General features: G+C 40.1%; 1 protein-coding gene across 1 annotated transcript in view; it reads right to left on the reverse strand.

The window, feature by feature from the left end:
* The window catches only part of klhdc8b (kelch domain containing 8B), a 159,664-nt gene that overhangs the window by 28,133 nt on the left and 105,562 nt on the right, over positions 1-25,969 (reverse strand). Inside the window, exon 4 of the mRNA XM_032568894.1 lies at positions 22,713-22,937. Coding sequence (XP_032424785.1) covers positions 22,713-22,937 — 225 coding nt within the window. The remainder of the gene's footprint in view (positions 1-22,712; positions 22,938-25,969) is intronic.

Raw genomic sequence — 25,969 nt, forward strand, 5'->3', positions numbered from 1 at the left:
ACAGTCTTCATCATTTTATTAATCTTTTTAGTTTGACATGAGAAACGCACCACAAAAGAAGAAGAACATTGACCGCCTTGCCACCTGGATGGCTGATCTTAGCAGCTTGCTTCACAACAGCTGGATTCACAGAGTTTGCAGTCAAAACAAGAATACAGGCTAAAGTAGTGATCTTAATAGCCCTGTTAGTGTAGCTCAAGTTTAGTTGCCTTGTATTTAAGCTCTCAGGATTGTCATGTCCAAGATGACAGACAATCTACACCAGCATAAGTAACATCAACGGAAATAGAGTTCTACGAAAATATTTTACTTTCAAAATATTTTCATCAGAGGCAAAAGTCTAATAAAACTGAAAGATTTGATTTTCCCTCCGCAGTAGAGATCTTCAGAGAAGAGGGGAGACATTTTTTTTTTTAGATAACATTAATGTGTTGAGGTGCTCGCTGGAGGAAGTAATGCAGTAGCAGTGCAGCTAAATGTTAATCTCTGTGTCAGAGGAGAGACGGCAGGGCCACCAGCAGCTCGCTAATAGATATGCCGGCTGCAACAGACCAGCTATTCAGGCATGGAAAATGGAAAGGAAAGATAGCATGCAAATTGTGTCCAGATATATGGGGAGAGAAAAAAGGGGAAGGGAGCTTTCAAACAACCATGCAGGCTCCTAATTTATGTTTTTCTCCATGTTTTCTCTTGACAAATTGGCAGAAATAATCATAACTTGTGTTTGTTCGCCCTCTGTTCTACGTTGGATTCACATCAGCATTTGTACTTCTTTGCTGATGGGGAGATAAATATGTTTGTTTTATTTGTGTTGTGTTAGGCATGTAATGCCAATAGGGCTGAATATTGTAGCCTTTTTTAGCATGAACCCTTCAGCCATATTCTGTGTGAAGCTACACTAATGGACATTTTGCAGGATATAGATGTGTTCATTTCTGACTGTCTTCTTATGTGTGAATGACAAGTGGACTGCAGATAGCTCCAAAAGCAGGAAGTGGACTATAGCATAGGGAATTCTGGGTAAATACAATCAAAAGAAACATGTTAGCATGAAAATGTCTCACAATAGCATGCCATTTCTCGCCAACAGAGAAATCCTACAACTGCTAAAATCTGACGCCACTCTGATAGGTATTTTGTTTACCTAAATACAAAGAAAGAACCACAGACAACGTTTATGAGTTTTCAACCAAGCTTCTGCAGAAGGAGAAAACATAGCAAACCACTTCTTCGAGGTGTTTACCAAGCGTTCTGACTCCCTGCAACAGAGCCTGTCTTTTTATTAAGCAGGAGAAAGAAGGGAGTCGAGAGTGAAATGTGGGAGAGTAATAAATCAAAGAAGGGCTATTCTGAAACAAGGAAGAACACATAAACTAACACACAGGCCCTTTAAGGAGGATCCCTAGATTAGAAAGCAGCTGCAGCTTCAAGGTTTAGGGAAAAAGCAAAGTTTGTCTTTCACACAGTTTAACAGATTCTTCCTCCCTGGGGTGTGAAAACTAAACCTTTAAATGAAAAACAAACTGGTAACTACTTATGTAAGAATGATGACAAAACATAATTATTCTAACACACTCCATTTTAGTTGTCATTTTGTGAAGAGGGAAGTGGCGCCCAGTGTCTTCTTCAGAGGTTTTTGTGTTGTTTCCTTCAGTGGTTTGTGGCACAGCGCCTCCACAGGCAAGGAGGGGAACAGGTATTTCAAAAGATATAGTTTGTTTGACACAGTCCAGTGTGAAATTGAATCTCACCAGCTAAAAATGTAACAAATGTTGCAACTTTGGTCTACCAGATTATCACATGTGGAAACACTCTAAGTTGTACAATAAAATGGCTGAGCCTTGCTCTCTAAGTTCCACCAAGGGATGGAGGCCCTGGAACATCCACCCCATCCACCCTGCCTTTATTAAATTAAACTGGGTGACAGAGAGATGCTTTGTGTTTCTGGATGCGGAGGTCCCTCTGTGTCTGTGTGCATTCTCACCTCCACTGCTTCTCACAAAGCTTGTCAAGCAGAGAGAGCGCAAACCACTCTCCCATGAAAAGGAAAACAGGCTGCAGGTTTTTTTTTTCCTCCTCTCTGCCGCTTTAACCCGCAAGAAGGAAAGACAAGCCACTTCAAGGAGAAAACACGGCTGCTTGTCAGCACCAACTATTAATTCTCTCGCTCGATCCAAATCTGAAGTTTGGAGAGGAGATGAGGCGCTGATTTATGTTGGCTGGCGCCACTCTTGTATCTGTTGGGCCAACTGGCCGCCGGGGCTGGTCTCACACAAACCGTCGGTGGTGGCGCATGCAGGCAGCTGATTTGAGTGACATGTGGGGCAGATCCGTGTCTGGTGGACTCAGCTGGAGGAGAGGAGCGAGTGTTTATTTAAAGCTCAGAATCAATCCTGTTCCTTCTCCTGTTTCGCCCTCCCAGACGTTTCGCTCGCCTCCCATGACTAGGCTGCATATGACCGGCACACACCTTTAGAAAGCCAGAGAATATTACAGCAGCATTGCTCGCGCACACACAGACACACACACACATTGCTATGAAAAGGCATTAAGAAGTCTCTGTAAACACAATTGTCCTTCAAAAAAAAGGGATGGTTGAGACTAAAGCACCAAACTGAAAACTTTTGTCATCCAGTTTTTGGTAGAAAGAGAGAGAGAGCAGAAAATAGAAATAAATCCTGCAAATGAATATGATTGAGCTCAAATTAATTTAACATGCGATTAATTGATTTATTGCTTATTACGGCAGGCATATGTCAATGCAGAAGCAGAAATCAAACTTCCACACTGAGTGTAGCCAACAAGCAGACCAGGGCAACAAGAATATACGTAACTCCATTTATAAAATCTAAGAAATTATTGTTTTCTTAGCTGCAGGTAGTGAAACCACAGTTCTTCTCCCTTAAAAAGGATGAAACTTTTCATTCCCATTGAATGAGACACTACACAACTGTAAAATGTCTTTTTACAGTTGTCCCTACAGGCCCTAGAGTTGTCTTCCACTGCTGAACTCTTGTTTTATTCTGCTGTGTGAGCTGCAATAGGACGACTCTGGCTCGTAGTCTCTGGGATTTGCTACCGTTTGTTCAGTTGCTGCTCTTTTTTGTCCAAACACACACTTGACCTTGTAGCTGGAAGCAGGAAACGCATATCAAGCACATCAGTTTGTTGTTGCTCATGACTAAAAAAAAAAAAATAATCACAGATCAACATGACATACTATGACATGCTCTCATGTGGATGTAGCAGCAGCAACATTATCAGCCTGTGTCTTTCCACATCGCCCTGATGAACATGGTTTCTACCCCTGCTTGTGTGTTTTGGAGCAGATTCATCATCCAGCATGTCAGTAAGCAGATGCAGATCCCCTGGACCGTACAGGAACATCAGGGTACGCAGTGCGAAGGCTGACGCAGCCCAGTGAGGGATGTAGAGGCAGGCAGACAAAACCTCCTGACAGTAATTAACACCTACTGTGAGCTGCACTGTGTCCCTTCAGTTGACACACATGCTTCCTGTTGATTTACACCGAGGTCAGGGCTGTGCTAGTTTGCCTTAACGACAACATGACTTCAGACAAAAATGTAAACTTGTTCCCCATCAACAACTATGCCACTGCCATGATTTGTCTGTGAATCATGGTGCATGCGTAATACACCATCACATGGAGAAACATGGTGGTGTAAGCTGGTAGGAAGCAGCCCCTTGTTCTATGCATTGCTCCATACAGAGGGCCTGGACCTTTGGCAGTTGAGGAACTGGAGGCGTAGAATCCAACCGCAAATGCTTGGCCATGATGTATGTGGTGCACCGGATTGACCGTGAAGGACACTACGCTGTGAAGCTTACAAGAAACTGCATGCGCTGTAAACAACCATGCCTCACTGTGAAGAGAGAAGTGCCAAACTGAACAAGTTGGCTGTTAGTGAAAGCTGCAAGCTGTGGAAGCGTGACCAACACTGCCTGAATGGCTTTGTTTACTTCCTCTGCTTCCATTGCCAAACTACAACCAAAAGCAGACTACAATTCTGAAACAGCATGGAAAATTGCCATGGTTCACAACTCAATGACAATTGGCCCACTTGAAATGCATCCTAAAAAAATCCAGATCAATGCAATAAATCCCAAATGGAGAACTGAAGGGAGAAACGAGAGGAATTGAGTAGAATTGAGTAGGAAGATAATGGCCTTAAGTGGCCTTAATCTCTGCTGTTTGTGGATGGATGGATGGATGGATGGATGGACAACAACATGTCTCAAATCATGATGTTCTTCAAGATTTATCTACTTACCTCACATTTGAACCCATGCTGAAAGGTCACCTAGCCTAGCATACATGGCGAACCAGTGTGACATCAGCCTTGCAGGTCTGGCTTAATTTAAATACATCCTAATTCAATTGTGTTTATATGTATTTATATATAAAGCAAAATCCCATCAAAGTCATCCTGAAATATCAGTCACATTATGAAAATGAAATTTTGCATTATCTCATCTACAAAGTCATCCGTTCTCACTACCGGAACCAGAACTCAGACTAGCTCAGCTCTGAACTCTGTGTTGAACATCAGGAGGTGTGTTTGCAGAGTGAAGAGAAGTGTTTGGATTATATCCGAGGTTCTGCAAACAAGGTTAATCACTGTCAGAAGGGATTTTTCTTCCCTGTCTCTACATCCCTGACTGGGCTGCGTCAGCCTTCGCACTGCGTACCCTGATGTTCCTGTACGGTCAAGGGGATCTGCATCTGCTTGCTGACATGCTGGATGATGAATCTGCTCCAAAACACACAAGCAGGGGTAGAAACTACCTTAATGAGGGCGATGTAGAAAGACATAGGCTGCTTAAGAGCCTATAAGCACTTAAGCATAGGCAGCAATAAGAGTGAAAGGCAAATATTGTTTAATATCTGCCAAAAACAGGCTGATGGGTAAGTAAACAAGCATTAATGCAGCAGGTCAGAGGTGAGTCAGACTGCTGCGGAGATAAAAATGTATGTTCTCACTGCAAACAAATGATGTTAAGAAAATCACAAATCAATAAGTAAAACTGACTGGAAGCCAGTGAAGTAAACAGAATGTATCAGTTCTGTATGGAAGGATAAAATCATTGGATCGTCGTCAGAGGTTAAAAACTAAGAAGTCATCTCCCGTATAGGAGTGACCAAGAAGTTAGCAGTAAAGATCTATAAGCTGTGAGGAAGTGGTTTTTTTCCCTTTGACCTCCTTTTGTTCAGTGATGATGCGTTCAAAGGCAGCAGCCTGAAGCTGCTGCTTTCTGCTGATATGCACATTCCATGTGAAAAACTTACAGCAGAAAGAGACTGATCAATATTCAAAAGGCTGCACCCAGGGGAAAGAGGATGGCACAGGAGTGTGTGCAGTAGAAATAGTCGAGCCTCAATAAGTTAGCGAGTTCTGCTAGTTTTCTGGTAACCAGGTTCTTGATAAATCTACCACTCAGTGAGCAACCGCATGAAAATCAATGAAGACTTTAATCAATAAATATTTTTTAACCTATTACCAAAAATGCACAAAGATGGTGGTGTGTCACTAGAGTGGATATGCTATATAGAAAGGTTATTAGTCCTCAATGCAGCTTGATGTAGAGATATTAAGACCTTTGCTGCATGTCTTCCACTTTCTTTATCTGCCCATTTCTTTCCTAACCAGCATCAATAACGGCCAGCAGCATCACAAAATCTTAAATAAATGTTTGACCAGTGTTGTCCAGTTTCACTGGTCCTAATAGGTAATCAGCCATTTAGAAACTAAGAATTTAATCTTTCTTCAGGATCTGTGAACAAATAAACCCAATTATTACATGGCAGACAGGCAATATTACTCTAATTGGAGGTACATTTGGCATTTCAAACAGGAAGGGAAAAAAAGTTAATTTCCTTTAAAAAAACTAAAAAAAGTTCTGGTATTTTTATGAAAATATGTTAAAGGGGAAGCTGCACAGAAAGAAGATCCTGGGTTCGATTCCCTGCATGTGATCCTTCTGCATGGAGTTTGCATGTTCTCCCTGTGCATGTTTGGGTTCTCTCTGGGTACTCCGGCTTCCTCCCACAGTCCAAAACCATGACTGTTAGGTTAACTGATCTCTCTTAATTCTCCTCTGGTGTGTGTGTGTGTGGGTGGTTGTTTGTCCTGTCTGTCTCTCTGTTGCCCTTCACTGGACCGGCCCCATTGCTGGATGACTGACCCCTCTTCTGCCCCATTGACCGCTGGAGATAGGCAGCAGCACCCCTGATGACACCAGTAGGGATGGATGGATGTTGAAGGGGAAGTATTGTGATTTTCCAGGGACATTATGCTATAAAATGGCACTATCAGGCTACCAAGGTTAAAGTAACTGTTTAGTGACTCTAGAGGAAATACACTCAGAGACAGATATTTAAACTAACTACGCTAACAAGGCTAATCATGCTAACTGTGCTAAGTGGCCTACCAGCTCATACATAAAGCAAATAGTTAAAAAAATCAGTCCACAGTTTTCTCTCTCTCTTCTCTACAGGCTTTTGTAATGTTACAATACACCTACCAAACTTTCCCATAACAGCAAGTTTGATTTTTTAATCAAAAATTAAGCTGTTGAAGATTGAAGCTACGTTGAATGCATCTTGCAAACAAAAACAAAAACAAAAAACTGTCCATCTTTGTACATTTCCAGAGACTTTTATTTATTGATTCTTAATTCATGTTAACATAAAGAAATGTCAGGACTGCTAACATTTCCATTCATGCAGAAAGTAGACAAAAATATGATTTATAGTCCTTTAAGAAATACCCAAATCTGTAAAAATCTAATTGGACACATCGGTTAAGAAAAAAACAAGTGGTGCCCAGAAATCAGCAACAAAATCTTGATTGTTGAATTTCTGTTTATGATCAGTGTTTACATTGTCTGCTTTATTATATTTTTATTATTATTCCCTAGCAATTCATTTTTCTTTACTTGTACATCTGACAGTTTCTACTAGTTTTAGCACTTTTTATCTTTCTGTGTGGATATTTTTAACCCTGCAGTGAATCCCACTTTACAAGCTGCTAGTAAACTTTAAATCTCTCTTCTCTTTTCATGTCTTTTCTTGATTAAATAGGTTTGTGGATCTTTTGTGCAACACAAAGTCTTAACAAATCTTCTCTCTGTTACAGTGCCTTCATCTGTCATCTATCCTCTTGTACTCTAAAGCCAAGTTTGCAGCTCACTGAATGCGTTAATAATCACATTTACTCCACGGGGCATAACCACACACAAACACACACTCATGATCTTACAATGTGAGGCTGTTGCTGCAGTGCAGATGTGATGAATAACACTCTAGCAATCGATTACGTAGCTCGATGCTTTAATCCTCATCCTCTCAGGCCTCATGAGGATGGAGAGGATGCGCAAAGAAAGTCGAGGGAAAAGAGGACTTGGAAAACTTTCTGCATGGCGGAAATGATAGTCTGCGATAATCTGTTTCATTAGGCACACACCAGTGGCTCGGCTTTACCGGTGGAGGGAAGAGAGCTGCTAACACCTGAATGTTTACCTGCTGAATGATGGAGGATATGATCTGGCTTGTCGTGGACAAAGCAGGTTATTACAGCTCAGTGGGATCCAGTGGCGCTTCAGGAAGCTGTAGGGTCCTATAGGGTCCGCTAATGAGCATCCATGGCTTCTGAGTAATCCCATAAATATTCATGCTCTGTGGGTGGCAGCTATGCTTCATGGTAAAGAAACATTTTATCTTTTAGCGTATGGACAGTTGATTTTATACAACAAGCTATGAGTCAAATTTAACAGGGATTTTAATAAGAATCTAGAAAACTATGGGATCACAGAGAAAACTGCTGGATCTCTTATTACCTCTGCACAGAGATGTTTGGTCATGTCAACATCTAAATGTCAAAGTTTAACTATTATTGCAATACCAGAAAAAGACTAGACCATTTCCATGGAAACTGTTTGTTCTTTGTAGTGTTCAAGGCAATAACTTTACTTTTCAAACATTTTGGTGTTGTTTATGCTTTTCAAATGACTGCATTAATCATGACAGACCTGAAAAAGGAAGTAAACTTCGGGTGCATTCACATAAGCTCTCTTCAGTCCGCCTTTACTCAAACTACAGTTCATTTGCCTTCAAAGTCCGGTTCGTTTGAGGAGATGTGAACACGTCAACCTATTCTAACTCTAACGTGGACTAAACAGGTGAACTCTGGTCCAACCAAAAACCTACGTCTCAGTTCTCTTGAAGAGAACCGCTCCAAAATCAGGAAGCAGACCACAGTGAAGGGCATTCTGGGTAAATACAACCTAAACAAACACACATGCCTAGCGCTAGCATAAGAGTTAGCTTGTGTTATGCCCATTGTTGAAGAGTGTTTGACACATTTGACATTTGACACAGAGAAATCGTACAACCATTTGTTTATATTTTACATTTCAAAAATTATCTGTTGATTTTGCGTTAATTTCCACAATCATGGAATCACAAAAAACTGGATGGACTGCCAAACGTGGTACATTGGAGTTAGCATGCAGTTTCTGCTGAACAAAAATGGCAAATCAGATTCACATGGTTCTTACACGGTTTATCAGAATTCTTTTCACCACAATTTAGCTCAAATTGTAAGCAAGTAGGTTTTCTTTTTTGTTAAAGTTGTATGTGGACGTCCTCATCAGCCATTCCTCATAAACATATGCATTTCTGAGACTTATTACTGTGTCCCACGTTATAAAACTGCAGCTATGGTGAGTCACCCATTTCGTCCTGGCTCCCACCTTTTCAGCCTTCGACTAACGGCGATTCTCAGCTTTGCTTTGTGCGTTATGAAAGGAGTCATAACAGCACACGCTGGGAAGACAGACATCTCCAAGAGAGCAAAACTTTTAAAACTGCAGGGGACGAGAACTGAGGATGGAAAAAAAAAAAACTACCCAATGTCTAAACATCAAGATCTCAGAGCACTTTCAAGTCAGAGTGTAGACATGACAGGGATGATTCAGAGAGCGGAGAACAGGTCTGTGGTTCAAAATGTCTACCAACAGTTGGTGGTTTTGAGTCATCGCTGCAGACCTCTGTGGCCCCCTCTGCTCCCCCAGTGTGGAAGAATTCCCCTGACATCTGCACACAGTCATTATTCTGCAGGCAACACTTTAATAGAAAGAGATGCAATCAGCTGGCTGGAACATTCTGCTAGAAGTCGGTGCAATCACAACATAATACCTGCAGTAAGTCTGGCTCAATCATAAAAAAGTGAAGTTTTTTCTTTTGTTTTGATTTTTAAAATGCTTCCATGTTTCTGACTGTTTCTGTTTCCAGCTTCTACAATCACTGCACTGATTTTGCTTTTCAAACTGTGGTTCTAATACTAGTTCTTTTTATGTCTCTTTATATTCAGAGCCTTGGAAAAAAAATGTATTGAGTTTGTCACATTAAAAGCATAACATTCTAATTGGGGTTTTAAATGATAGGTCAACACAAATTTGAACTAAATTGTGAAGAGGGAGGAAAAGAAGAAACACTTTGTAAAATAAAATATATTAAAAATAAAAACAGAACAATTGCGCATCCATTTTTGTTCAGTCAATACGTCAATACCTTTTGCTGTAAGACTTTTGGGGTATGATTCTATCGGTTTTACACACAAAGAGACAAAAATTCTTATTATTTTTTGTCACAGCTCCAGCTCAGTGATATTGTATGGAGAGCTTTTGCGACGAGACGTGATTGTGTTTAGACCTAGGCTTTGATTTAAACTACCTCCTTGTAGTTTGGTGCAATGACCAGTGGGAAGGTAACCTTTTGTTTTTCCTTCCACGATACTCATGTTTATAGCTCCATCTGTCTTTCAATCAACTCTCACTAGCTTCCTGTTTCAGAATAGGGTTGGTGGCGAAATGAAAGCAGGACTTTTTATTGCCTTTTTCAGTCCTATTCTATAAGAATCTAATTTATAGAGTGTAGAGCTAGTGCTTGTCCTGGTGTGGATTCGCTGTTTGGCTGTGCCTCTGTAGGTTCATTGTTCTACCATCCTCTTTCCTTTTTCAGATATTGGACTGAGAGTTCAATGATTTATGCCTAGTTCAGGTGACAACTTTTTTACATCTTTATTTCCCTTATTCCCACCCTCCGACAATCTTAAGGATGACCTGATTATCGGTACGGCTCTTAAGATAATTTGAAGAGATTCCTGCCGTGTCTGGTGTTCCATGAGGACAAACGAGAACGCAGCCTGTTGAATGCCATGTGTAGCCAATTACAAAGAAATGTGACGAAAACATGGAGGGGAATTCTAAATAAAAGTGATTTTAAAAAACTGCAATTACGCACCAAAGAGACTGGTGGGCGTACGACTAATTTCAGTGGTCCACAACTATCACCATTGCTTTTTCGCAGTCGGCCATGTTTGTTCACGCTAGACCCATGTTTGGTCATGAGGGGTTTTGGGAGATTTCCTGTCTGACATCTGAATGTTGGAGAGTGAAATCGGTTTGTGTGTGATGTGTTTGTTATATTTGCCATGTACGATGGCAAATGTGAAAACAGTGCAAAATGACACACTGAGTTGGGGCGTGCCGTGGTGGCGTAGTGGTTAGCGCGACCCGTATTTGGAGGCCAACTTTTAACGTCTTCACAACTTTCTCCCTGACCTGTCCGCTTTGCCTCTTGGTCTTCACAGAGACCAAGAGGCAACTAACAAACACTGTTTACTAACAGTGTTTGTTAGTAAACAAACACTGTTTACTAAGATGGTGAAATATAATGCAATGAATTTCATTAGGTGCAGTGGATTAAGGGGGGATTATCCCATTCACAAAATTCAGATTTGTAATTGTACAATTTTTGAAAATCATGCATATGTTTCCTCTTACTACACTATTATGCACTCCATTGTGTTGGTCGATCACATAAAATACTCTAAAGTGGGTGGTTGTAATGTGAAAAGAGTGCAAAATTTGCCTACCAGTGGACTAGGATGTAACATGGCTGTACATGATTCTTGATTTAAGATTATATTTACATATATGTCGGTCAAACCTGCAGTCCATCTGCCCCTCAGTATGTTCACGTGTTCGTTGAGTGAGAAGGTGCCCAAATATTCATGAAGTGATTGGAAGTAGACTAAAATTCTCATCTGTTCTGTGTTTTTTCATGTTGGCATGCTGTCATCAGTTCCTGTGTGGGAGTTTTTAGCTCAAATAATCTCCATTCAGTTCATCTACTGTAACTTTTACGTTTGGCCTTTCACATCAAACACAAACACTCAGATGTGTTCCTAACAATGCGCGGTCCGACTGTGTTTCTAAAGGGCGGCGAATCTACAGAAGCTGCTCGGAAATTTGCATGGAATAACAGGCTTTGATATGTCTGACACATATGGTGATGGACTCATTCTGTGTGAGCCGTAAGTTAAACAGCACAGAGTTATTGTTAGAAAACCCCATTGATCTTCTGGCTCTTTTGTTTTCTCATAAAAAGAGACAGGATCCTTTTATGAGCTTTTCGGCCTAAAATAATAACAATGGTGTACAATATGTATCAGTAATAGCAGTGGTATACACAGAGCCTAACTGATGTGGTACTTCTGGTTTGTTTTGCTTGATGGGTGTAATCCCTCCTGCAGAAGTCAGTTCATGGACAGACATTTAACCCAAGTTTGACCTGGTGAAAACTAGCTAGAGGCTCCATAGGAGCTGACATGTTATGTAGTACGACATGTTTTTGTACTGATATTTGACACTGCTTTAGATTATTGCACAAAGAGACTCCTGGTAAGAGTGTTTACTGCATAGACATGTTTTAGGTTTATTTTTAGTACATGGTTCAGTATTTACCTTACAAACCTTCCAACACCAGATTCAGACTTCTTACACTGTTGGCAACTATCCACAAGCAAAAGAATGCAGAAGCCAAACGGCAATCCAGACCACAACCAAGAAAGTTTCACACTAAGGTGAACTAATAGTTCACTTCAACAGAACCGAGACCTAGGCTTATAGGTGGATCAGAGTTGGATTACACATTCACACCTCCTCATACAAACCGGACTGTTCAGGCAAACAAACTAGAGTTGGATTAAAGTGGAACAAACAGGGCTGGCTAAGAGTGCATGAATGCACTCTTAGTCAGCCTTTGAGAAGCCATCCTCTGCAACAAACAGCATTCAGTCTACATGACCACGCATAAACCTTCTGGAGTTAACATGCACTAAGTTTTGGCCAACATTTGGACCAGCTTGAGGATGAATGTTCTGTGCTTTTCAAATTCAAGATGGCAGACCTGGAAGGATGCAGAGTATATGAATAGTAGGATACTATTCATATACTCTGAATAGTGACACACTATTCGGAGTGTATGATGAATATATGGCAGTTCCTTGTACTCCTGCTGAATGATGAAGGTTCACCTCCTACTAGTGCTATCTGAGAAGGCATGAGTGGTTAATCTCAATGAAAGACCTGGTGATCCAAGAAACTCATGAGAAGAGAGCGCTCACAATGGCCTTTGGGTCCAGTTTTATGAAGCTTACAGTCTGAGTTAGTGAAAAACCAAGCGGAGTTCCGGCAGAAGCCATGTCAGAACTGTATAAACCAGGCTACAAGCCAGTCCTAGGCTTCTTATCCAAATTATACATCAGACTGCCTCCTGCAGAGAGATACTGGCTTGTGTCTGCTTCAGAAGCTGACAAATTTGTGTGTAGTCCAAAATAAGGGCATTTTGTATTGAGTTAAGTTCATGGAAGGAATAATAAGTTAGAATGTGTTAAGAATGTTTGCTTAAATATGTTAAAATTGTTATAAATAAGTGTTAACAAAAACTGTACTTACAGGTACTTGAAGTAATATGGTATAATAAGTTAAAAGAATTTGAAAAGAATAGAAAAGTACTGGTGTATTATTACTCTAAAGTGAAACTTAACAAAGGTTTAAACACGAGAGTGTTATTATTTGTAAGTTAATGGGTTTAATGAACTCAGGGGCCTTTTTCTACTTCAGAGCGGTATAATTGGGCTACATGTGGAAAACATAAGGAACTGAGCTAAAGTTTAATGACCACAAAACAACTTATTGTTACAGGTAAAGTTACTTGACCATTTGCTGTTTTCTAGTTAAATAGATGGATACAGATTCTAGCAATGTGATCAGATGAACATTTAATCATTCCAGTAGCTTCATTTAGAACTAAAGGTGACATTTGTTTTTTGTCCTGGTATATAAATAATGAGCTAACTTTATTACCATGTACATCACTGAAAGCACATATGAAGTTGTGCATCTGGAACAACTCTAGATATAATTAGCAGACTCTCTGCTATAAAGGAGTGTGTTAGTAATAAAACCTCTCCACTGTTCAGCACTTTCGTTAGTTACTGCATCTAAACTGCCTCACATGCAGGAAATTGCTAATGAAATATTGCAACTGTGTAAATAGTTTTATGGACTATCAAGGCCGGAGGTTCATTAGCAGTGAAGAAGGCCTTTTGACATCCAATGGTCTTCAGGAAGCTCAAGTGCAAATGTGGTGCATCTGTGTATTAGTCAGCATGGTGTAAACTTTGTAATGAGGTGAAAGTGATGAAGTGGAAATGTTTAGACTCCATGTAGCTGAAAGAAGCTTTAAACCCACAAAGCATAATATGCATCTCAAATTTGAGCTAGTTGACTAAAAGGACTTACTTTCTTTAACTATGTCCTTTGGGCTCTTTCCCTCTCTGAGCAAATCCTAAAAGCTAGACTTTGAACTTGCTTACTCAGTTGGCTGTTGTTATTTATTAAAGTATTCTGTTTAATTATAGGATACCAGAGGCTGCACTGTGGCACAGTTGTTAGCATTCAGAAAGAAAGCCCAGCCTGGGGTCTTTCTGCATGCAGTCTGCATGTTCTGCCAGTGCAGTTGTGACTTTTAGACTAATGGGTTTCTCCAAATTGACCTCAAAAGTGTGTTTGCAAGCATGGTTGTTTGTCCTGTATGTGTCTGTCATGGACTGGTGACCTGTCCAGGGCACATCTCCTCTCTCATCCAATGAAGATCAGCTCCAGTAATGATAAGGCGGTATAGATGAGAGATGGATAAAATTTACAAATTCTCAAATTTTATGGAAAGTAAATGACGCAGTAACAGTGGGGCAAAGCTACACTGTGACTGAAAAAGCTTGCGACTACACAATTCACCTACATATGGGTCATCCCCGTTTAAGACAGATTTGTTGCCTGGGTTGATACTAAGCTAGTTAGATTGACAGTAAGTACAATTTTTTGGGCTTACATTTTGTTCAAAAGTGGGTTTTATGTCAAAGAATAGTCCATCAGAAAGGCTATCACTTGTATCTCTTCCTCTCTGATACAGTTAGGGATTTGGCTAATCCAGAGTAAGGAAAGGAGAACTCCACTTGAACAAAAATGTGACAGCTATGAAACCAGCACCATGTGAGCAAAGATTATAATAATCCAGGGATTCAAATGATAAGATTTGACAAAACTCTCAGTTCTTCTTAATATGATGAAAATATGTTCTTTCTGAAAAGACCAGATCAATCTAACTTACAACTCAGGGGCAGAGCATCAGGGGAGCCGGGGGCCCACCACTCCCTGGCCCCGGCCTAGATGGGAGGCAGAATATGACTTCAGGGAACCAACCCTTTATCATATCTGATGACAGAAGGCAGGCCCTCTCCTGTTGAGTATGATGTATGTAGGATTATATAGTATGGTGCCCCAGTCATTGTTGACTCATGGTTGCTAAAAACTTTACAAGACCGACTAATTTTAGTGACATAGTGGGTGTAAAATATTGAATAAAATGTTGTGCTACATGACTGACTTTATTTACATTTAACTTTATGACATACAAAATTACAAGTGGATAATCCATATTGTTTCCAAGTGTATTCTGGGTAAAGCTTGTCACCAGCCGTCCACCAACGTCATCATCAGTCACTTGGCAACAGATGGCAAACTAGCTAGAGCATTTCTACAGACTAAGTTAACATGAGTGGAGCTCCATGGAGCGGCAAAGTGAAAAGGATGGAAAAAAAATAAAGCAAGGAAAAGCCAAAAACTTATCGCATATTTTGTTCCTCGTCTTGGAGATGAACCGGACTTTCTTGTTGGCGGCAATTCAGATCCGCCAAAACTGCCAGCCCAGCGAAGGAGCCAGATTAGTTACAGGTAGCAATTCTGACATTATTCACAAAGTGTGAGTTAACTGTAGACTGACTGTAAATTGTATCAGCCGAGCCGCCGAGCTTACATCCCCTTTTCTCTCTGTCGGTGGTACAGCAGTGATGTCTTCAATGTGCGTTGCTGCGTGCTCGGTTTAAAGAGTCAACCAGGCTTCAGGCTCTGAGTTAAAATTGATATAGTGTTAAAATGATCCGATCGCTCTCCGTGGTTCTGAACTGATTTGAATTTGTGTTGTTTCATCATTAGTAACCAGTAGCCTGAAGTTTCTGTTGTTCTCTTGGTTTGTTATACTTAATGTTAGATGGATTTCAGAATGACATAGTCGCTCTCTGTGGTGGTGAAACTTGTAAGCTCCGCTTTTGCGGGCATGTCTATGTTGTAAAGTTCAATTATCATGAGCTTTATCATTCGGGTATAGGGCCCGGTCATTAGCCCCGCCCCACGGCCCGACGCTGACTTGTTCCGCTAGTGGTACAACGACAGTACTATTTTTTTTGTTCACTAAACTTTGCTGGTGTTTAATATTTCTTACATTTTAAAACAGGTAAATGACATTATAATAACTGCTGTAACAAACCGGGGCTGATTGTGAGCTACTGGATCCATGTAGTCAGAACTGTGGACGAGTTTTTGTTGTCAGATCTGCTAATACCTCGCTCCAGTATTAACACTGATTATGTTCTAGAAAGGACTACCATTAATCCTGCCCTACATTTCATTTTTTGTGCATCTGTTGAAATATCGGAGTGCAGCCTCATCCCTCAGGAAAGACGATACGCTCTGTACATGCCTTATTATGATACAGGCTTCAGTCTGGCATAATGAGTTTCGCTGCCATCCAGCATCCAGAGATTCTCCGAGCGCAGCTGCAAATCTGCTGCGTCGAGCGAGGATGTTTTCTGCCATCATTTCAGTATCATTTTCAGATTTTTTGCCACTCCTCCTTGCCATTCCCACATATCATCTCAGCACCGCTCTCATCCTCTCCACCGCAGACAAATGGGCACATAAACAGGAAAATTTACACGAACAAACACAAGCGCACACCGCCATCACCAGCGCTCCCAAGGGTCTATTTATAGGCTTCATTTGACAGCATGTCCAACTAGATAATAGTCTGAAAAGCAAGCCAATCCTTTAATCATCATCTTAGTTAACATACACGCCTCTGCTGCAGCGAAGCAGCTTCATACTTCACATAATTATAGTAGTTTGCAGCACCTGTCAGTTGGAATACCAGATTAATATGAATGAATACATATCCACCCAATCAGACAGTTTGGCAACAGACACATGTGAAGTGCTGAATCCTTGTTGTCATGGTTTATGGCCACAGGAACACATAGCATAAATAAATGTGTTGACCTGTTGCATTGTTCTCTCTCATTTTCATCTCATACGATCAAACACAGTAGTAATGAGGGAGTGGCAGCAGTTGAGAGGAACAAATGAGATCAGAAGATCCACTGATGTTTGTTTCCTGTTTGTTTTATTGTCATCAGCTTGGCATTTCCCTCCTAATCGACAAAAAAGTAAGAAAAGCGTTAGGAGCGGCTGAGCTGTTTGTCAGATTATCAGTGTTGGCACAGCAGACGCAGAAGGCATGTGGACTGGTCATAAAAAATGCCATTAGCAGTAGAAATGATTTGGGAATTCGCTGCGCCTTGCTTTATAAGTAAATGACATAGAAGAGCGGACAGGTAGACCTCAGGTGTTTGTTTTAATAATTTTCAATAGGCATTTTTTTTGTTGGTTTTAAGGATTTTTCTGGCTCTACTGGCCTTTATTTGACAGAAACATGACAGGAAAATAGGTTGTCAGAGAGGGAGAAGACAAGCAGCAAAGGTCAAGGGGCAGAGACTCAGACCTGTGCTTTCTGTGTTAAGGACTGAGGCCTCCGTACACGGGCCGCACGCTTTACCACAGCACCACCGCCGCACCCATTTTGAAAGAAAATGTAACGTTGGTAAACATAATGAAGTTGGATTTTCATTGAACATGTATTAGAGCCTTTTGTAAAACTATTGATATATATTTTAGCTGATTGCAGTTTCTCTTGAACAGCAGGAGCTTAAGAAGATATAAAAGCAGCAATGATATTTAGGTCACAATAACAAATTTTACTGGGCAATAAAGTGTTTGAGAAGTTATCGCAATAAATTATAATTTGTTGCTTTGGGGAAATTTTCAAGTAAAAATAATGGCAATCACATTTATTTATTTAGTTAAAAAATGTCTTGCCATATGCAGTTGTTTATTATTGTCGTTAGGGTTTTGCTAGTCTGGCCATTGACTTACTATGCTATTCTGTAATCACAGCCAGTGTGGGCTTTCTTGGATTCCTCCAGTGAACAGAAGGAGAAGCTGTAGAAAAGTGACGTTGACTTTCTGCTGGTTTAGAATAGTGTTCCGCCTGCAGTTTTAGCAGTGACAGCGAAGGAACTGAAGGAAGTCATTCAGTCTGTGGTGGCCAGGTGTCCAAATATGAAGTTAACATGAACAGCTGCCTCGGCCAGCCCAGCACTCATGGTTGTTTACAGTGCAGGCAGTTTCCAGTAAGCTTCATAACGTCGAGCTGACACAGACAAATGTTAGCGATTGGGTAAAATTTAAAACCTCAACAGAGTCCAAACCTCCAGGAAGCAATCGTTTCTCAATAACCAAGAGTCCAGACGCTCTGGACGAAGCAAACCGAAGAACAAGAGGCTTGTTTTTACCAGGCAATGGTTTCACCATATCAGTTCATCTCAAAACATTTTCAAACTCAATATGTTTTATTACAGATAATGGTTGAAATCTTCAAATGCTCAATTTGACTTTCTGTTATCTGCTCAAAGTCTTGCTCTCTCTCACTGTTTTGCCTGAATAAACCACAGATGTCACAGTAAATGCAGTTTATCTTACTGAAATCTTTACTAGACATCTAGGGTCAGATTCAGGAGCATAAGGTATTTTTATGCAAAGTTTGTATGGATGTTTAAAATTCCCAATAGTTATTCTTAAAAACACACACAAACACACCCTAACACGCGCACGCGCACACCCACACGTACACCGACACACAACAGTGTACTACTGAGGTAGCAACCCAGTTAATCACTATATCAGGTCAGCCTTTTATGTTTATTATGTTTGCATGTTTGATCATCTAAAAGAAAGCTGCCTGAACTCTAAAAGCAGTGATTATAATTAAAGAGCCACTGTATCTTTTTCAGCTTTTAGTCAGTGATATTGTATCTTCCCCACAGTAATGACTCACTGACAGCCAGCACCAGAACATCCATTAACCCTGCTTGCCTCTGTGTTCCTCTGCAGCACTGACTGCTGACGTGGAGGACATTTAAATGCAAATCATGGTGATTTAACATTTTCCAGTAAATAGAAAACATGAACAGGTAACGAACCAGCTCGGTGTTTCCACTGCCTTCCGGGGTCACAACTTCTAATAAAGAGCCTAATCACACAACCTTGTCTTTCAGATTCACAAACATGGCTGTGAGTTACACAATTTCCCTCACTGAATCACACATGAAGCTGAGCTGATTTGCATGTTTTGTTACTTTCCGCTCTGTGTCAGGCTGCAGATCTTTTTATACGAGAAGGAAACTGCAGTTGTGAATGCAGTTGCTTTGATAGCTACCCTCTTGGTAGTTTTATTTTTGCCTCTGCTTTCAAGATGTATAATCTCAGCATGTCAGTCACAGCGATGCTGCCCCAGTACATCAGGAAGAAAAACACTCAGAGGAACATAAATGGAAAAGGGACTGACAGAGATAAGAAGATGTAAATCCCAAACAACAGGAGGAATCCTCAGTGAAATGAAATGCACCTTTTAAGAAAAGAAATGCGACTAAAGATTACCCAAATGTCCAAAGCAGGTAAGTAGAAAACCATGCTAGAAAAAAAAAAGTCATAAATACTTAAAAAAACAAAAGTCAATAACAATATACTGTATATCCCGATATACTTTACCAATATCAGTAGATAATACATTTAATTATATATATATTCAATATTTAATATATATTCATTGAACTGCGATCTGTAACCACACACACAACTGACTCATTCACTCTTTGGTTAGCTAGCAACAATTTGTCAAGTAACTTGCGCAGCAGCAGTTTCAGGTTTTGCCACTTTGCCTCATAACTGCTTAAAAGTAAACAACAATGGTGTGGAGAGAAAACTGGATAAAAGAAGACTCTCTAGTCACACATCCAGTCAGGTCGCCAGTTTGGCAGTAGTTCAGATATTTAAAACAAAAACCAATCAATACTTATTGATATTGACTGATATGAAATGCTTATATCGTGATACGTTTTCCAGCCCTGCTACTTGCACATTTCACTGTGCGGCATCCCAAACAAACCAGCCAGGGAGTCTTTGGAAGTGACAAGAAATCCCATGAGTGCCACAAAACTCATATATGACGCACGTACAGTATGTATGTCATGAAGTGCGGGTGGTGAGAGTGGTGAGGCAGATGCAGCGGACCCAGGTTAGATGAATTATGATGATTTAATAATAAATAAGTCCAGTAACACGGCAGCTCGCACAGAGACACACCGACGACGAACGGACTAGACATTGACGTAACATTGACGAGGACCCGACGAGGAACAAGGAACACAGGTGGAGTTAAATACACGGGAGGGTAATCACAGAGACGAGACACACCTGGGAACAATCAAGGGGAGGACAGGACAACGAAGAGACTTACGGACACAGAAACTCTAAATAAACACAGAAAAACACAGATCCTGACAATGTACACAACAGCTACAAAATCAATGCTGTTTTGAGGTACAGATCACAGCAATTAACTAATTATATAACTTATGCTTAGTTTCTTCTACGCAAATGCTTCACTGACCTCAGGATGCTACATACATGAAACTTACGGGGAAACTAAGCATCGCTCAATGTCTAATTTATCTTACCGCTTGGAGGCACTCATTCCATTAAAGTGGTATACTCAGAAATGTCAGCAAATTCTAGGAAGAGAAAGAGAGATGAAATGGAAAAGTAACACTCATGCATGATGCAGCGGAGCACTACGACTGTCATTGATCTATAGGTAAATTACTCAGAACACGAGAGAATCAAAAGCAATAAATATAACTCAAAGAAATGACAGGACTAATTGATTTACAAAATCAATTAGTCTAATCTAGTGAGATGAATGAAGGTGGAATCATGAAACTAACCTTTTAAAATTCATCAGATGAATGGGAGTATGATCAGACACGTCATTGAAAAGATTGCACCATTCACCAGAGTTGCTAAGCAATGTGTAGAAGGCCAGAAGAAACAGTCTTCGTAATGAAAGCAGATCCAGGTCCAAGGTCTTTGCTTCAATCAAATCTATTGTGTTTTATGTAACATTTCAAATAATCCAGAACTTGTTAACTATTGCCTTATCAAAGCGGTATTTGCCGGATTTAGTTACCTCTGATCAGGAATCCTTACTTTCCTCTGCAGAGGAGCAAAGCCATCATCCTTCTCTTCATTATGGAAGCTAAATAGATTAAATTCTTAATTCACTTAAGATGGAATGAATAAAAGAGTTTTTAATTGAAAGCCGTGCAAAAAAAAAAGAAAAAGCCAAGCATTGATTATTTGGACCTTTTGAACCTTAACAGAAGACATTATTTAATCGTTCACAGCCAATACAAAGTGCTGATGTCTGACTGATGATAGGTGGGAGAAAAGGTGCAACTACTCACTTCCTGTTCACTGTAGGACAAAATATAAGGTTTTATTAGCTTATATGTTTGAATATCTTGTTGACGTTTTGACCAAAGAAATTATTCAGTTTTGAAGGTAACAGGGCATTCAGCCTGGTACTAATGAGATGTACTATATGTTGAATAAAGTGAATGTTACCAATTTTATACAGCATAGCGGTTAATCACTAACCCTTTTACCAAGAGTGTCAGGATCTGTGTTTTTCTGTGTTTATTTAGAGTTTTCTGTGTCGTTAAGTCTCTTCGTTGTCCTGTCCTCCCCTTGATTGTTCCCAGGTGTGTCTCGTTTCTGTGATTACCCTCCTGTGTATTTAACTCCACCTGTGTTCCTTGTTCCTCGTCAACGTCAATGTCTAGCCTTGTTGTCGTCAGTGTTTCCATGTGCCTGCTGTTCGTTGTTGGACTTATTTATTATTAAAATCTTCATATTCATCTGACCTGGGTCCGCTGCATCTGCCTCACCACTCTCACCACCCGCACTTCATGACACAGAGAAGCCACACAGGGTTTTTTAAAAGTATGTCGCTAAATATTGTTGAAATTCTATCTGCTAATAATCATAAAACCCAGGCGAGTCCTTGGGCTGTAACCGCTGAAGTTGTAACGGGTGAAGGAGATCCAATTGAACGCAACAGAAACATTTGCAGCAGGAAGAGTGGATATACTTTTAGCTAACAGAAACTCCGCTGTTGCTAGTATTAGCACTGTAAAAGAGATCAAATAAAAAAAAACTGTAGAAATCATCTCCATTTGTTGATTCATTTTAACTGCAAGTCAAAATTATCCTTACAGTAAAGCTGGCTGCAGCAGGAAGTTAGAAAAGTAGCAGCTTAGAAATCCCATGATTTCTTGCCTCAGAAAGAAATGCATACATGAAGCAAATATTTTCTGTTTGTAATTACTTGGTAGAACATAAAAAATATCTGTCCTCAATGTCTGAGAAAAATGTCTTGTGTGTGTCTGAATCTGTCTATATACGCATTCAGCCTGAAGGTTCACAAGACTAATTATTTTCCTTATGGTGACATTATGAAAAGCTTTATTTTTTTGTTCACACCATGTTTTTGAAAGCTGAGAAAAGTTCAAGTAGCAAATGTACCAAAAATAAAAGAGAAAAAAACATTCATTTCTGAACTTTTTCAGGGAAACGATGACGTCTGCGGAGAAGGCATCTTAATTTAGTATTCTGTAATGGAAAAGGCTAAGTACAGTCATTCAGTGTGAAAATGTCAACGTATTCAAGTCTGTAGCAGACAGATTACAGGTCACTGGTCTCCCATAGTCAAATTAATTAAACCTTTCAGGACTGTCGGAGTATTCCCTGAAAACTGCAGCATGTAAATAAATCATCACAGCAACCAGCTTGCAACAATCACTGCAGCGGATTTATTCGTGCTTTATATAAACTTTATATAACCACCATAAAACTCTTGTATTTGGAGGGAAAAGCCAAGATGAGTTTGAGTGCATTCATTAAAAGTAAGGTAGTAAGGCACTTACACCGCTATGTGTTGCATGCGTTTGGGTACATTCATTGCACCAATTGGATAATGAGCTACACTGGTGTTTAATGTACATTGAACGGTGTGTTAATGGAAATCTTACACTCTCACAGGGAGGGAAAGAATAAGAGAGAGGGAGCGCAAGAGAGATGGAATGTAAAGTGTAAAAGTTGGACCAAAATGGTAGCCGTATGTACAGTAGGTAGGTATGTAAAGTACCTTACATTAGCTTAGCATGAAATAATTGTACCTTAATGTTAGTACATACCGTTAAATAACCACGTACCTTGATCCAGGTCAAACTCCTCTGCAGTGCTGACAAAGTGAGGTCGGGAGTAGAAATTATGAGGCCCCGGCTGCTGGAGCCCACCCAGGCTGAACAGGCTGCGCTCATTGGCAGCGCAGCACGAGAACGCCCTCCGGCTGGGGATGCAGGGGTACCGAGTCCAGCTCTTCATCTCCAGGTCGAAAGCCTCCAGTGCCGTTACTGGCATCTTTCCCTGACGACCACCTGGAGAATGAGGAAGACTTATAAAAACATATTTTCTTTTTATATCAGACGTAATGTCATCCTACACTAATGTAATAAAAGTATTCCCTCTTTCACACATTTCCTTCTGATTTTTTCCTTTTACTGTTCGCTTATACGTTTCAGATCATCAAGCAAATTCAAGATAAATATAAAGATAAGCTGGCAAAATACTAAATGTCGTTTCCAAATGATTATTTCAATATTAGCAGGGAAAACCTATCCATACCAGCCATGCCTGACCAGTCCTCCTCAAACCTCGTGCCTGCATGTGAAATCCAACTGACAGCTTTTTGTGATAACTGGCAGTCGATCTTTGTCACTATAAATGTGCAAAAAAACATTGACATTCTGCTAATATTGAAAAAGCACAATTTTGCAATTGCAAGTATTTTCATTAAATAAGAAACGCAATTAAAATCACCCATGATAAAGTCATCATAAAAAAAGCATGTCACTCCATCATCCTCGAACCACTTTCTGTCGTCTTCGTTGTTTTCGGCAGCAGAAACATCCGGCCGTTGATCTTGTGATTCATGTGATGCAAAAAAGTGTTTTTATTGCAGTTTTGCAAAATACATCTGTTTCGATACAGCCAAAACGTGATTTTATTTTTTTATTTTTTTTTTTTCAAAATTGCCTTGTTTCAATTCAGCAAATTTATTTTCGGAATTCCAACTCGCGGAATTGTATGGTCAATGGAAACGCAGCTACTTTGATTTACTGGGGTTCCAAAGCCTCGGATAAGATTGTCGTGTATAGTGCAGACCCACTTTTTGAGCCGCTGGATTAGAGTATAAAAAAGTACCATCAAATTGTGATGTACCTCATTTAAAACTGAATGAACTTCCAAGAAGGTTGCCATTTAGACATTTGAGCAAAAGTACAGGGACAACTAGACAACTTCTGCCACTGCTACTGCTTGAAATTTCCATCTTTATCTTCTTCCAGTGTCACATAGTTTCAGTGGCCTTTATGTCAAAATCTACCAAGCGTGCAGAACAGCTTTGAGACCACATTTCATTTCGGGTTGAAAAGCAAAGCGCAGCAGCAGGGTGCTCCTCTAGGAGTAAATAACTAGGGTTAGTTATTTACCTTCATAAATCATAACTTAAACTTGGAAAACACCGCTACAAAGAGAAAGTAGTATGTTAATCGGGCATTGAGTGAACAGGGTGGATTTTGGTGACAGAAAGGGGAGGAGAAGCACTGAGGAAAGGTGCTGGAAGGTAGAAAACACACAAGATGCAGTTGCTAGGGGCTACGAGATAAGAGAAAAATCAATGGAGGGTAAGAGGGAGCAAATCACAGCAAAAAAGGAGGCAAATGAGGGAGTGACAAAGAGAAATTGCGGAGAGAAGTGGCTGAAAGAGGAGAATGTGGAGGAGTGGAAGAAGAAAGTGGAAGAGGGTCAGCTGGAGTGGGCAGGATAACATGGAGATCGATACTGATAGTGAGACAAAGAGTCGAACTGAGTGGGAAGCATTAGCGTGAGAGAAAGGAAAGAGATTCAGAGAAAAAGGATCGTTTGAATGCGGCAGAATACTGTGGATGTGAACGCTGTGTGAATCAGCAGGTTATTCGGACGTTAGATCAATATTCTACATCGAGACTTCTGAAGTGCTGCCAAAAGTATCCATACCCCTATGACTTTATCATGTTTCGTTTGTGCATTTTGGGAGATTTTTATGTGAAAGACAACAAGTTTGGAGCAACAACACAATGGACCTATAATTATTTATACGCTTTACAAAATCCAAAAATTGAACAAAGTGCTTCACAGAGTTTTTTTGACGTCAAAAGAACAAAGTGCTGTTTGTACCTTGACCCTGGTTGTTCACCTGTGTGAACCGACTGAAACGCTCACAGTGCATTTCACAGTTGATTATAGTGTTCACTTCGTCTTCTGTCAGCTTTTAATCTTTTGACCTCAATGCCACACCGTGTTCATAAAGAGAGAGAATCTCTGAGAGGTAAAATGTGTTACAGCCACTTCTGGCATTAAAAGCCTTCATGCCGTTGACCTTTGACACATGCCTTCCCTGTTTCTCACAACCCGCTTTCCTGTCTGACCACTGTCAAATAAACGCTACTAGAGCCGACAAAACCTTTAAAAACAGACATTTGTTGTTTTAATTTGTTTTTTTTTTATTTATTTCGAACATGATAGCAGTATAAAATCATGCACAAGAACAATGAATGCAAAAGCCTCGTTTCTTCTCCATCAGGGCTGCCACTGGGATTTTGTCAGTGGCAGCCACCCTGTGTGCCCTGGTGACAGCCGGGTGTCGCATGCTTTACAATTTAATGTACAGTGTTGCCTGCTTTTTTCAGGTTGCAACAACTAAGAAGAGGAAAAGTCAATGTAAACAAATGGAAAACAATTCTATAGGATTCCACTCAGTTTCAAATTCCATCAGTTCATATTTGAACAAAAGAAAGTTTGTGCAAAGATTCTGCAACTTAAATTACCAGTTTAAGGCAAGTTTAGCCATCTGGCTTTTTCTTAAAAAAAAAAAAAAAAAATTCAAATAACTATTCAAAATAAGCTTTAAGTTGATTAAAATAGATTCTTGAACATATTGAATGGATTTAAAATTTCCAAGACTAGGAAGTGTGATTAGAGTTGATATTTTTTCAGCTCCTCTGATGGAAACAGCTGAAATTCAAAAGCTTCTTCTAAAATTAGACTGAATATTTTTGTACTTTCATTAGTTTGATTTATTGAGACTTCATGTCATGCACATTGAGGATAAGATCACAGACATCACTGAGTATTTACACTCAGGAAGTTGATCCTTGAATCTGACCATCATCCCTGACCTGAAGAGCCATTCATAGAAATTGAGGCCATATTTTCTCGGCTCTCCCACAGTGAAGCCTGATGTTTAAAGGGGCAGCATTGTGTAAAAATCAACTTTTTTCAGCTTTACCTCAGTTATGGTGTTATTCCCTCATCAGACATACCTGGAGTGTTCCTTTGGTTCTTTCAGATATTTTTGAGAACTCCTTTA

Source organism: Xiphophorus hellerii, chromosome 1 (genome assembly GCF_003331165.1).
Source record: "Xiphophorus hellerii strain 12219 chromosome 1, Xiphophorus_hellerii-4.1, whole genome shotgun sequence".
In the NCBI taxonomy this organism is placed as follows: domain Eukaryota; kingdom Metazoa; phylum Chordata; class Actinopteri; order Cyprinodontiformes; family Poeciliidae; genus Xiphophorus; species Xiphophorus hellerii.